General features: G+C 38.2%; 1 protein-coding gene across 1 annotated transcript in view; it reads right to left on the reverse strand.

Annotated features, from left to right (window-relative positions):
* Positions 1 to 12,173: 12,173 nt before the first annotated feature.
* Positions 12,174 to 13,586, reverse strand: part of Alg14 (ALG14 UDP-N-acetylglucosaminyltransferase subunit) — a 93,059-nt gene continuing 91,646 nt past the window's right edge. The window contains exons 4-5 of the mRNA XM_046462171.2: positions 13,029 to 13,265; positions 12,174 to 12,639 (exon numbers count right to left, since the gene is read on the reverse strand). Coding sequence (XP_046318127.1) covers positions 13,035 to 13,265 — 231 coding nt within the window. The 3' untranslated portion in view covers positions 12,174 to 12,639; positions 13,029 to 13,034. The remainder of the gene's footprint in view (positions 12,640 to 13,028; positions 13,266 to 13,586) is intronic.

The raw sequence follows: 13,586 nt of genomic DNA on the forward strand, positions 1-13,586 counted from the left end.
TTCTCTTCCTTTGGTTTCTGTAATTTCTCCTTTCTCCATATGGCATTGATGGGGCTATTAATCACATTTCCCTGTCTCCGGGATCAAAATGATGGCTCATGGGACTAAGTAGAGCTAATCAGAGGTGTCCCTGGTATTAATATATGAGAATGGGGTGGCGCAAGGGGGGGGGGGAGAGAGAGAGAGAGAGAGAGAGAGAGAGAGAGAGAGAGAGAGAGAGAGAGAGAAGCATTTCTCTGTCCTTTGGAGTTGCTGAGTTGAGAGGATGTGAACCTGAGACTTTTGGTAACCCACTTGCTTGCTAAGTAGAGAAAGCCTGAGCCCACATATAGAATGAAGACAGGAAGAGAAGAGCAAAGCCAAAAAGTCAGGCAAATGGGATGTTATTTGAGCTCTTGAATCCATCAGGCTTTGAAACTGGATTGACTCCTAGCCTTTGTTTATATGAATCAAAATTGTTGTTTGAATTGGGTTTCTATTATCTTAACCTTAAGAATTTTAACATAGACACTTTCTTAATGCTCATAATGATCCTACAGCATTGTTGTGGTGCTGGGCATGTGGCAAGTGCTCTACAGGTGTCTGTTTCTGGAATTATGATTTATTAATAAAACTGATTGCCATTGTACCCTAGCAGCAGACAAAAATCTTCAGAAAACATGGCAAAAAAGCATCAGGAAAACATATTTTAATACTGTATCAATCCTCACATGATATCACACATTTGGGTAAGGGTGGAGCAGGAAGGGGGAGATGGGGTAAGCACAGAGGTGACAAACCACAGCTTCTCCCGGCAGGCACTGGAGGGTCTATATCCTAAGTCTGCTGCCTGACATTTGACTTCAGAACAACCACGTGTCAGTTTCTTCCTAGAGGAAACGGAAATAGCAACAGTATCCATAGTTCTCTGGATTGTGAGGATTGAATCTAAGGTAATGACGACAGTGTTGTGGGGGGCTGTGGGTATCCAGCACAGTCTGGTTATAATTACCAGCGTTTTTGAAAGAGATACTGTTGTGGATTTAATTTCAAAAAATCCTAGGATTATTTTTTAAAAAAAAACAGAGCTGGGAGACCCCTTGAAAGCAAGAAGTACTTACCTCTCATTTTATGTACCCCCCCACCGCAAATATTAGAAATTAAAGACTCCTGTGGTCCCCATAGCCTGTCTTTGGTTGGATGCAAATTAAGAAGCTGAGACCAGGGTAGATTCCTCTGTATAAGAAGGGGATGGAATGTACAGTCCTGTTCTATATTCTAGAAATTTCCTGGGAAATGTTGGGCATCATATTCATTAAATGGAAATATAGGTCTTGAGTGTGCCTATAGAAAGGAAAAGGCAGAGAGGTTCTTTCCAAAGGGAAGAGAAAAAGATTTGAGCATCTGGTAGAGGAAAAAAGGAGTTTGGGTGTGGCAGGAAAGTGTTTTGAAGAAATTTTAAGGATGTTTTACAGATGATATGTAATGCAACTCAACCTACCCCTGCCCCCCAAAAATTATCAGTAAAGATCACCATTGCTATTCTAAGTCTTTGTAATTATTCTAAAGGAGTTTGGCATATTACAATACAGGCCAGTGACCTCTTGGGCAGATTCTGGGCCCAGGAAGCCTGATTCCACTTGTGTTGTAGCCGGATGAACAAACAGGGTCCCAGAGAGGCTTAAGGATTTGTCTACAGACCTAATTCACAGCAGAGCCAAGACTACTCAGATATCTTGATTCCTATTCCACGGATCTTTCTACAAAATGGCACTGGACCCTCTTTGCCCACATCCATACTTACTCTCCATGTTGAGTAAGCTGGAATGTGGTTAGTCCAACATATTTCTGCCTGGGCCTGCACACTGAGCCTGTGCTCACAGATGCTGCGTTGTGTTTGAGTGTCCAAAAATTCCAGCCCTGATTTGACCGTGTAGTGTCTGTGAAGCCTTGGAAAAGTCACAGCCTCTCTGAACTTTGTTTTCAACAGGTGGAAAATGGGAGTTAAGGCTACCTTACCCTCTCAGTGCCATTGCTGGGATGGAGGGTGGGGCTGTGTAAGCTGCATGCAAGACAGTAAATACTAGACGTGTCTATTAAGTGATCATTTCTATTATTATTTGTTATACTTCCCAGTACAGTATTTCTTAGAAGATATGTTTCCCATTTTTATACTCCCTGAGATTCTGGCTCACAAGAAAAATCTTTTCTTTCATCATGTAATACATAATCAAAATAGAATTTAAACATTAAGGATTATATTTTATACATAATTCCTTAACTCAGAGTTATGCATTTTTAATATATCATATACTTTCAGCCCTGTTTAAACTTTGCATAGATTTTCAGATAGTGCTGATACTACACTTTATTTTGTTTCATTATATTTAAAATTACATTTTAGGTATTTTTCTATGCCATAAATATTCAAGAACATGATTTTGCATTTATTTTTTAGACAGTCTCACTACATTGGCTGGGTGTGGTGGTGCATGCCTGTAATCCCAGTGGCTGCAGAGGCTGAGACAAGAGGATCTCAAGTTCAAAGCCAGCCTCAGCAATTTAGTGAGACGCCAAGCAACTCAGTGAGACCCCATCTCTAAATAAAATACAAAATAGGGCTGGGGATGTGGCTCATGGTCAAGTGCCCCTGAGTTCAATCCCTGGAACCAAAAAAAAAAAAAAAAAAAATAGTCTCACTACATTGCCTCAGACCTGACTTGTACTTCTGGGCTCAAGGGATCCTCCCTCCTCAGCCTTTCAAGTAGCTAGGACTACAAGCATGCTAAGAACATAATTTTAGTGTCTGTTATAGGGACATTTTATTAAACAGTTTACAATTTAGATTGTTTCCATTTTTGTATTATATTGAAATTCATTTTATTTATTTGTTTAGTTTTGGTGGTGCTAGTGATTGAATCCAGGGCCTCATTCATGTCAAGCAAATGCTCTACCATGGAGCTATCTATATCCTCAGCCTCTCATTTTTTTCTATTGTAAATAGTAATTGAAAAACACATTTGTGCACCGGGCACAGTAATGAATGCCTGTAATCCCAGCTGGAGAGGTTGAGGCTGGAGGATTGCAAGTTTCATGCCAGCTTGGGCAATTTAGTGAGACTCTGCATCAAAAACTAAAAAGGGCTAGGGATGTAGCTCAGTTGTAGAGTACCCTGGGTCCAATCCCTGTTATGGCAAAAAAAAAAAAAAGAAAACCCACCTTTGTGTATAATCTTTCTTCCAAGCTTACTATTCTCTCTATCTCAGTTTGCTCATCTGTAAATAAGAAATAATACTACTTTTTCCTAAAATTGATGTGAGGATTGAGTTAATAATTGTAAAAGACTAAGATGTGCTTGGTACACAGCATTTGATACTATTGGCTACTATTCTTATTACTAACTTTAGATATTTGTGGTTAGTATCCAAAACATAGCTAAACTGACTACTTGGTATTAATTTTATATTAAATTATACCTTCTAAAAATATTGTAATATTTTCATAGCTCTTTTTCAGAAATTTGTTTTTTTCAAATTACCTATAATTTGCTAGATGTTTCATTATGAATAGTAATTGAAAGTATATTTGGCTAGGTTTTATTTCTGTGCCTCAGGATGTCCTTGGAGGGAGGGAGGGGTCTTAACATATCAGAAGTAATTTCCTGGTTTTAGAGTTTAAAGGAAATAAACAAAGACCTACTTATTTGATTGGCTAAATACTTGTTCAACAAGGTTAAAATCTAAATAAGTTACCTTCTTGCTATTCTTTTATTGGACTAGCAGCTGTAGGTCAGAAGTTCAGAACAAAAAGTAAAATCCTAGGATTAACTGTCATACTCTTGTATCAAATATTTTTCTGTTGAATCAACATCCCATGGTAATTTTTTTCTGGATGAGGCCTTTCTACTACTGCTGTCTGCCACATTGTCAGTTGGCACCAATAAAGTAGTATGGGGTGGAAAGCAACTTAACTGATGGAAGCTAGTTTTTCAGGACTGTCTCCATGTCCATGACAGCCTTGAGGATATGCAGTCTCTGAATTTTGTTGTGGAATAGCATGAAAAAGAAGATTATGGAATCATAAGAATGGCTTGTCTAAGTTCTGACTCGGCCACCAATCAGTTGTGCCACCCTAGGCAAATTACTCAAGCTTAAGTGGTAATAATGATACTTACTCCACCCCTGGCATTTACCAGGCCAGAATATAAACAAAACTCCCAGCTTACAGCCACCTCCCTTCTCTTTCCACCTGGCTCTATCTTGTTCTGTTAAGGACTCTCAAGTTCAGTGTCCACATTTCAACCTGCAGGTCCTACCCTCCTTCCATACATTTCCCCTTGCAAGCAATTTTTGCCATCTTTCATCTTTGGGTGCAATTCACCTGTTTTCTATGGGGCAAGAGGCCCATAGGTACTTAGCACAGTATCTGGCTGCTGCATGCACTCAAAAAATGATGGTGGCTATTACTGTTATTGTGGTGAAAACAGATACTGTTGTAGGAAGGATTTAAGGATGATCTCATTGATATCTTTTGTCATGTGATGTAGAAACCAAAACACCAAAAAAATGAAAGTTAACCATGATTAAATACATGCTCAGGTGGCAAAGTCAGTAGCTGTACCTGGGCTCTAACCACTGCCTAGCTGCCTTTCCTCTGTCACACAACACATTATCTCCAGCCGCAGAAACACACACAGAGAGAGAGAGAGAGTGAGTTTGGAATCAGCCCCAACTTTTATATCCATCCCCAGAGGTGACCTAAGTTATCGCACTCTTTTGTACTGAGTTAGGGAATGTGTCCTTGGAGCTTTCAGTGCCCATAAGCCTCCTATAAAGGTCTTGTCAAGTTGATATTGGAACACCTCAAATATTTACCATACAATGGAAATCATGGCCCTCACACAAAGGTGACATTTTGTACTTGTTCCAGGGTAGTAAAAGGCTCAAGACTGAGAATTTTAAGTCTGAAAAATTTACTCAGGTTCAGGAATCAGATTTGCAGACTGATTTTTTTTCATGAGTTAAACAGTTAAACTTAGAAAAGTAAAAAAGATTTTTAAATGGCTTTTGTTTTTCTTTCCCCCAATATTAGGCATTGAACCCAGGGGTGTTTAACCACTGAGTCACATTCCAAACCCTTTATGTTTTTTATTTGAGACAGCGTCTTACTAAGTTGCCCAAGCTAGCCTCAAACTTGTGATCCTCCTGCTCTGGTCTCCAGAGTCGCTGGGAATACAGGAAGGCACCACCACACCTTTTTTGTTGTTGTTTTCAAATATTTATTTTTTAGTTGTAGGTGGACACATAATATCTTTCATTTTTTTCTTTTTAATGTGGTTCTGAGGATCGAACCCAGTGCCTCACACATGCTAGGCAAGCGCTCTATCACTGAGCCACAGCCCCAGCCTTCCACCACACCTTTTTAATAGCCTTCTTGTTCTTCTTTTAAAATCTAATTTCATTGTTATCAATACGTTCTTTGGCATTTTAACCTCTGAAGATTTCTTACATGATCTGCACTTTTAGAACTTTTAATGATGGAAATGCTCAAACATACACAAAGTTAGATTGTTTCATAATGGGTTTGCTCAGCATCATGCTTCCATGTGTACACATTGCCCACCCAGCTGCCACAAAGGATCATGCATAGCTTATCCTGTTTCATCTATACATTAATTCTTCCTTGCTCACAATGGCAACAGACTTGGGGTCAAATCTTAGACCTTTTTATCATTTAATACTTTGTTTCTCTAAAATTTTGATGAACACACCTTTAGGCTCTCTCTTCATCTGGCGGCTTTGGGGTCTGCTTGTTTGATTGGGCTGTCAATGCACTAAAACATAGACCCTCTTAGATGCTTTGCATGGTTTTAAGTCCAGATAATTCAGGGGAAATCAGTTTGAAAATTGAACCTCTTTTAATTTGCGTGCCAGACTGGAACTGAACAAGCGAACATTTTAGGCACTTTTTATTCCTTGCTGAATTTCTGCCAATTCTGTATATGGTATTTCCATAAAGTCTTTTGTTTTTCTTCACTTTTCTTTGCAGAAACTTCTTTTCCTTTTTTTTTTTTTTTTAAGAGAGGCAAGAAGATGCTGTCATTCCAGACTCCTCCATCCCTGCTGCTACTGCTCATTTTTTTAAAAAAACTTTTTGTTGATTCTTATCCTAGTCTCAGTTGTACATTCTGAGGGTTGCCAATGCACATGGGGGGCCCAGAAATGGGGAGGATGGCCCTATCTGATGTCATAGAAAGATTATTGCATCTCAGTCACTGGAGCTAAGCTGAAAAGTTCCTTTACGGTCACTGAATTTTAAATAATTACCCTAAAAAGACTTACAGAGGCAAAAAGAGGATTCCAAGTTAAAAAAAAAAAAAAAAAAAAAAAAAAAAAGATTCATATTTCCCGGTCAGAAATATTGTTCTTATTTTCAGATGAATGGCTTGGATGTTAATTAAGAATCTATGCTTAGCAGTTACCTCCTTTTTTTTTTACATTTTTATTGTTAATCGTCATGTATATGACACACGACTTCTGTTTAAATGTTCAAATTTATTAGAGTGGAAAAAAATTCTGAGTTTTACAGGAAAGGAAAAGAGATTAGGAATCAAGTCCAACCATTTGCTTATTCATCTGCATATGGTTAAGAGATTTAAAAGAATCCATTGGTTTCTGTTTCATTGCTACATGCTGGCCAAGGAGCAAGGAGAGAAAAAAAAAATCCTTTTCCTATCCATGGTGTAGAAATACATCTTTTCCTGCATTAGGGGTAAGAAATTTCTTCCGCTTCTAATATTAAGCCAAAGCAACCAAACTTTGAGGAAATTGACTCCTTCTGAAAAGTTATTTTTCTAATTACCTATTGCTTTGTAACAAATTATCTCAAAACTTAGAGTGGTGGGAAACAATCATCATTTAATCATGCTCATGGATTCTATAGATCAGCAATTCATAGGGCACAGAGGGAAGACTTTTCTCATTTCATGATGTCTGAGCTTTAGCTGAGAAGACTAGAAAAGCTGGGAGTGACTCAAATGGAAGGCCTGGAATCATCTGGGGGCTTTTCTCATCACATGTCTAGTGTCTGGATTGAGAATACCAAGATGACTTGTAGTAAGATGCATCAGCTGAACACATGGCCTCTCCATGGGGCTTGGGTTTCTCATGATGCAATGACTGGGTTCTGAGAGAAACATCCCTCCAGACAGCCAGCATGGCAAGACACCAAGTCAGAATGTCATTTCACCTGTATTCTAGTGGCCAAACAAGTTCAGATTTAGGTAAAGTCAGAGCAAACTGAGGGGAGAGGAATCACGCTCACCTCTTAATGGGAAAGTGGCCAGGTTCTGATTGCAGAAAAGTATGTGGAAGGCTGACCCTAAAAATACAGTTCACCTCAGTCATATCGGCTCAGAGGAGCAAAAGGGTTTTTAAAGTGTATTTAGCAAGGTGGTGGAGAGGGCTATTTCATGTTAAGTCATTGTCTTCTGGGCCTTCACTAGGTGCTTTTCATCCATTCTTACTCAGCCCTTCCGAAAGAGCCATTCTTTGTCTTGATCACATCCCCAGTCTTTGTTTTGTCGCTGGCCATGGATAAAGATGGAAATCACAATCAATATAAACAATCCTGAAAGCGGCTTCCTGGCCGCTGTGTTGGTTTTTGTTTCATCTTTGTTCATCTATATAAACATTCACAAATATGTATGAACAGATCACTACTGATAAGTTTTCATTGAGATGTAATTCACATATTATAAAATTCACAGTACAGTGGTTTTTAGTATATTCATAGAGTTGTACAATCATCACTATCATCTAACTCTAGACCATTGTCATCATCCTCAAAAGAAACCCCTTACCTGTTAGGAGTTAATTTTCCATGCCTCCTTCCACTGACCCTGGCAACCACTAATCTACTTCTGGCTCTGGATTTGCCTACTTTGGACATTTTAAATGAATGGAATCATTCAATACGGCGTAGTCTTTGTGGCTGGCTGTTTTTTACTTAGCATAGTGTATTGTATACATCTATATTGTAAAGTATGCATCAGAATTTCATCCATTTTTGTGATTAGTATTCTACTTTATAAATATACCTGGTATAGTTTGTTTATCCATTCATTAGATGGTGGACATTTGGGTTGTTTCTATTTTTTTATATTATATATCAGGCTGCTATAAACATTTGTGTGCAAGTTTTTGTGTGACTATGTTTTTCAGTTCCCTGGGGCATGTACTTATGGATGAAATTGCAGGGTCAAATGGTAACTTTGAGTTTTTGAAGAATGGCCAAACTCTTTTCTACAGCTATTGTACCATTCCATATTCCTACCAGCGATGTATGAGGATTCTAATTTCTCTACACCCTTGGCAATAAATTTTTCTGCTTTTTTTGATTATTACTGTCCTTAAGGGTAAGAGTGGTCCTGTGATTAATTTAAGAAGAGCCTTTCTTTAGGCCATTTACATATTTAGGATATGAGCCCATGGAGCGCTCACTATGCAGCAGGGTCTGTGCTAAAGAAGTACATGGATCATCTAGTAGAACGTTCACAATAACAACTCTATAAAGTAGTTACCATTATTTTGCTTATTCTATAGAAAGGTTAAGTAACTTGATAGAAAATGGGATGGAGTTTGGGAGACATGAATTTCCCATATTAAAAAACAATCAGAGAACTTGGATATGAAAGCAGGAGTTTGATGGTTCAAATGAGGTTAAAAATATCTTCTTCCCCTGAAACAAACAAAACGTTTCTGGCAAATTGTGCTTGGCAGAAGTTTAGTATGGCTTTCAGCATCCCAACTACTAGTGGCTTTGTATAAGCCTCTATCCTTAAGTGTGGATGTGATTTATGAATATCAGGGATATATGCTCCCTACATTCTCTTAATGTGGCAAAAGGGAGGCAGTGATGGTCTTATCAGTTAATTGAGTTAATCAAAAGGGAAGTTATGCTATGCTGCACCTATCATGTGAATCCTTAAAAAGGTCAAGTGGCGACAGAAACGCTCTGGTTGGCCTTCAAAAACTAGGTCACCGTTAGTCTTAAACTGGCAAGGAAGTGATATTTTGCCTATAACCACTCAAATAAGTTTGAAAGAGGATTCAGAGTTCCATATCAGAACTCAGCCCTGGCAGTCAACTTGATTTCAGCCTTATGAGCAGAAAACTGCCCCTGAAGTTCTAACTGACTAAACAGTGAGATGATGTGTGTCACCATAGAATTAAACCCCTGAAACTGTGATTGAAAATAAATCTTTCCTCCTCTAAGCTGATTTTCTCAGATATTTTGTCACAGTGACGAAAGTCTAACACAAAGCCTCTCCTGATAACCCTATCTGAACACCTTACATTCCAACATGGCAATGTGCTTATTTCATTCCTAGCACTTTTTTTTCTCCCCTAAATCCTAACATAGCTGTTAAGAGGAGTCTGGCTGAAGCTAGAGTATCTTGGTTCAAATTTCAGCTCTGCTACTTTCTAATTATACAATGTTTACTATTTATATAGTGTCTAGTATTCTATTACATAATGTTAAACCTCTCTCAATTCCTTAATAAAGTGTTAATCAATTAAGGAATTTGTGTATATCTGGCTTAAGCTATGACCAGGACTGAAAAGGAAAGGGTAGATATGCACTAGGTTAATGACTAGGTTAATGACAGAATCAACAAGGCAATCAGACAAGGGAGGAAAAGTAAAGGTAATCCCAAAGGAAGAAAAGACAAGGGAAACTGCTGGATTAAGGAAAGACTGAGAAAATAAAATGATTCCAAAGTTTGTTATCTGAGGGATATGACAGAGGTTAGCGAGCTGATACCAGTTAACTATTCCGGAGGGAAAAGGAGGAGTTTTGTCAAATCCATGTTTAAAATGAGTTGGCAACAAGGACACAATTGCAGATATTTGTTTTTAGAGTGCTAGAGTGGAGTGATGTCCTGAATAGAAGAAAGTTCAGATTTGGGTGTCTGCCCATTGTGTTAAGGTTGAAATCATGGGAAGAAACCCCTCAACATCCCAAACACTGACCTGCATGGAGAAGGACAATTTTCTTGAACGCTTATGACATTGTTCTTTTTAGTGGTAAGAGATTCTTAATATACACTGCCTTCAAATGCCTTTTAGGGGATAGAGATTTTCTGAAAAATAAAGCACTGATTTGGTGTAAGGAACCACACACAGTAAGGAGGCATGTGTGCCAATTTAACCTATCATATAACTTTCGGAAAGTAAAATAAACAATGTGTTTCAAGTTGTCTTTATGAGGGGAAGCCTGGGTCATCCCCCTTCTAACAAGACCTCTTGCTATTCAATTTGTAATTGTACCACATTTCTCTTGTTGACATGGTTTCACAGCACTCTTCGTTCCAGGCTAAAGCTTCCTGTCATGACTTTAGGGCATCCTATTTGAAATAACTGGACCTTCTGACCTGGCAATCTGCTAAGACCTTTTTGGATAGCTGAACTGTAGATAAAAATCTTCCAGGGAAGTAGGTGTGGGCAGGATGTGCGGTTTCCCTGCCTCTCATTTGAAGGCTGATTCAGTTAATTTTTCATAAATAGTCTCTTACAGTAAAAGTTGCATCCCACAGTGTTTTAAGTGAAATTGGAAATTCCATGCTAACTGCTGATCTTCAGTGTGAGCTGAGATGGCACAGAAATGCAGAGCAGGTAAACTATGCCCCCTATTGTAACCTAAATCCAGCTCCCTCTACTAGTGACCTTGAAAACTTGAATCAGCTATAACAACAACACAGAGTAGAGAATGCACTTGTTTACCAAATAACCTGGAACTGAGCCAGGAAGATTTAATACATGCCTCAGTTGGCTCTGAATGTATGCACAGCAGCCTGAACTGGGGAAAATATTTCTAAACTTTTAGTGATATAACACACAGATTCTTTCCCTGACATTCCAGGCTAGCCACTGTCTGAGTTAACAGTCTGCAAAACATCTGGGGTATATGTTTCTGGAAAAAAATCCTTTGTACGATTCTCTCTGGTCTGATCACTATAAACTCTGGCTTCTAGAGTCTCTGTAGTCAGATTACCTGTAGGGCTGGGGAAGCTGTCCCATAGCACTGAACATTAACTGAACTGAACTGAATACAGTTTAATTTCTCTGCTCAACCATCTATATAGGGCCATTTGGGAACAAAGCACAGAACAGAGGAAGATTAAAGCATGAATCAAATGCACATGTTGTTACTGAAAAATTACTTTCTCTCTAGAAAAATAGAGGCTTATTTTGTCTCAATCCTTGTTTTTCTCTTGTATGATACTCCAGGTCTGTAGGTCAGTGGAAACAGAGCCGGCATCTAAGATTTCAGGATTAAAATTAATTACAGTATCTCACCATTTGGCTTATCCATGGCAACTGAATCTAGGTGGCAAAGTGTTCTCATCATTCTGAGATGTCTTCTGCTACATTTCTCCAGCTAAAAAGCTAGGAAAAAATCTTGAGGACAGATATGCTTACATTACTTGACTCAGAGAAGTTTTTCTAATAGAATAAGAAATTCTAGATCACCTCAGCATTTTAAGTTTATATCACCTTGGGCGATAATGCCTCTTTTAAGTACAATTCAATCTCTTTATTAATCACTGACTAATTCTTTATTAGGTTTATATCATACTTAGACAAAAAAAGACTTGAGGAAAAAAATATGAACACAAATATTACAAGTGAAGGTCTTCTCATTTTTTGCTGCTTTATTAAAGGAGCAGAGCTCATAGAGAGGGGACAAGAATCTGGTTACTGAGGAACTTCTGTTGTAGAAGACACGGCACCATTAGGAGCACAAAATCTCAGGCAGGACCAGCCACATAATCTGTGAGTCCCATGTTTAAAAATTACTAAGTGAACTGGAGATGTAGGTCAGTGGTACAGTGCTTGCTTGCCTACCATGCAGAAGGCCCTGGGTTCTATCCCAGCACCACAAAATAACAATGAAACTAACTAACGAAAGATAAATTTCTAAGAAATCTAAGAGAGTGGATAGCAGAGTATTAAACCAAGTGTGAGGCCTCTCCAAAGTGTGGGACCCTATGTGACTACACAGGCCACATACCTATGAAACTGACCAAACCAGTCTACTTCGGCTTAAATCCTGGTTTTGCCACTTACTAGGAATGTGATCCTGGAGAAGTCATTTGTAAAATGGGTATAATAATAGCCTCTAGTCTCTAGTAGTCTCATCACGTTTTTATTAGCTTAAGTAAGACAATATTTGAAAAGTGCTTAGAAGAGTATCTGGCATATAGCACATACATTATCAATGTATATAGTAAATATAGATGGTAGCAGGACTAAGTACAGTCAAAATGACGGAGAAAGCTACTTAAACGTTTTAAACAGTGTTTTGAGTTTAGATTCCTGGTAAGTAGAATTATGTTTTTATTACTACAACAATGGTCACATTTTAATATATTTTAACAATTAAAAAAGAGATTTAAGAAGATACTGTGGATTGAGGCCAACTACTCATAAAATAAGACTGAAGAATGAAAAAAAAATGCTGGTTTATGCTCAAGGTTCTGGAAGCCTGTGGAGTGCAAATTGTCATGAAGCCAATTTAATATTACTGCTTCCTTTATGCCGAAAGAACTCACTGGGGACATCACTGCTTCCATACAGGAAATAAAGTCTGTTGTTTCTGAAAAAAAAAAATAAGAAATATCTTTTTCTTTTCTTTATATAAATCAGAAAACTTTTTTTTTTTTAAAGCTATAGAACAGGAAATGTTGTTAATCACACAAACTATATTTAGATTGAGGGGAAAAAAATACCACTATTTACAGTCAAAAGAAAGCTTGCAGGTAGTACTACATACTTTTATCTAAAAGTTACTTGATATATAGATGCATAAACTTTTGATGGGTACTGTTTATTAATATCTGTCATAAGAGAAGCCTCAGGTTCTTCACTGAATTATCTGTACATTTTTTACTCATGACCATCAATAATTCTCAGGACTTTCAGAAGACTTTACCATAAACATTTTATGGTAATTATTATTAAATGCAAAATTCTAAAGTAACTTGCCATTTGTCAAACAATTCGCCCCAGGTACACAGATTTGGGATACTTCTCCTTAAGAGTCGGCCACTGAACAATGAAGTGATCTGAGAGATGAAACAGAATCTTCCCAGAGAGGGATAAAGTTTCTACTCGGCAGATGCTCTCAACATAGACGATGATCACTTTCTTCACTCCTAGTATTCCAAGGAGAAGGGCAGATATGCAGATAGGAATACATGTTCCTGGTCCATTACACAACACCTTAAAAAAATGGTGAAAGTCAAATTAAAATACAGAAGACTAATTTAAGTGATGCATTCTATATTAAGAACAGTCTGATCTTCATGGGGATTTATTAGTCCAATAAGTCTTTCCTTGTGAAGAACCAGGATGTAGCAAACTGTGTGTTGAAGCCTCTGCACTGAGGAGCCCTGTGGAGATGTACCGTCTTGTTGTTCGTGCTTACCAACTGTGTGACTTGGGGCAAATAACTTAACCTCTAACTTCTAGCCCAGTGCCTGGGGCTCACTCAGCACTCAGGGGACAGATGCATGTGTTGCTCTTCTCCGCTTCATGGATCTT

This window comes from Marmota monax, unplaced genomic scaffold (assembly GCF_021218885.2).
Source record: "Marmota monax isolate L192 unplaced genomic scaffold, Marmota_monax_Labrador192_F-V1.1 WCK01_AAM20220418_F8-fsc00070, whole genome shotgun sequence".
Lineage (NCBI taxonomy): Eukaryota > Metazoa > Chordata > Mammalia > Rodentia > Sciuridae > Marmota > Marmota monax.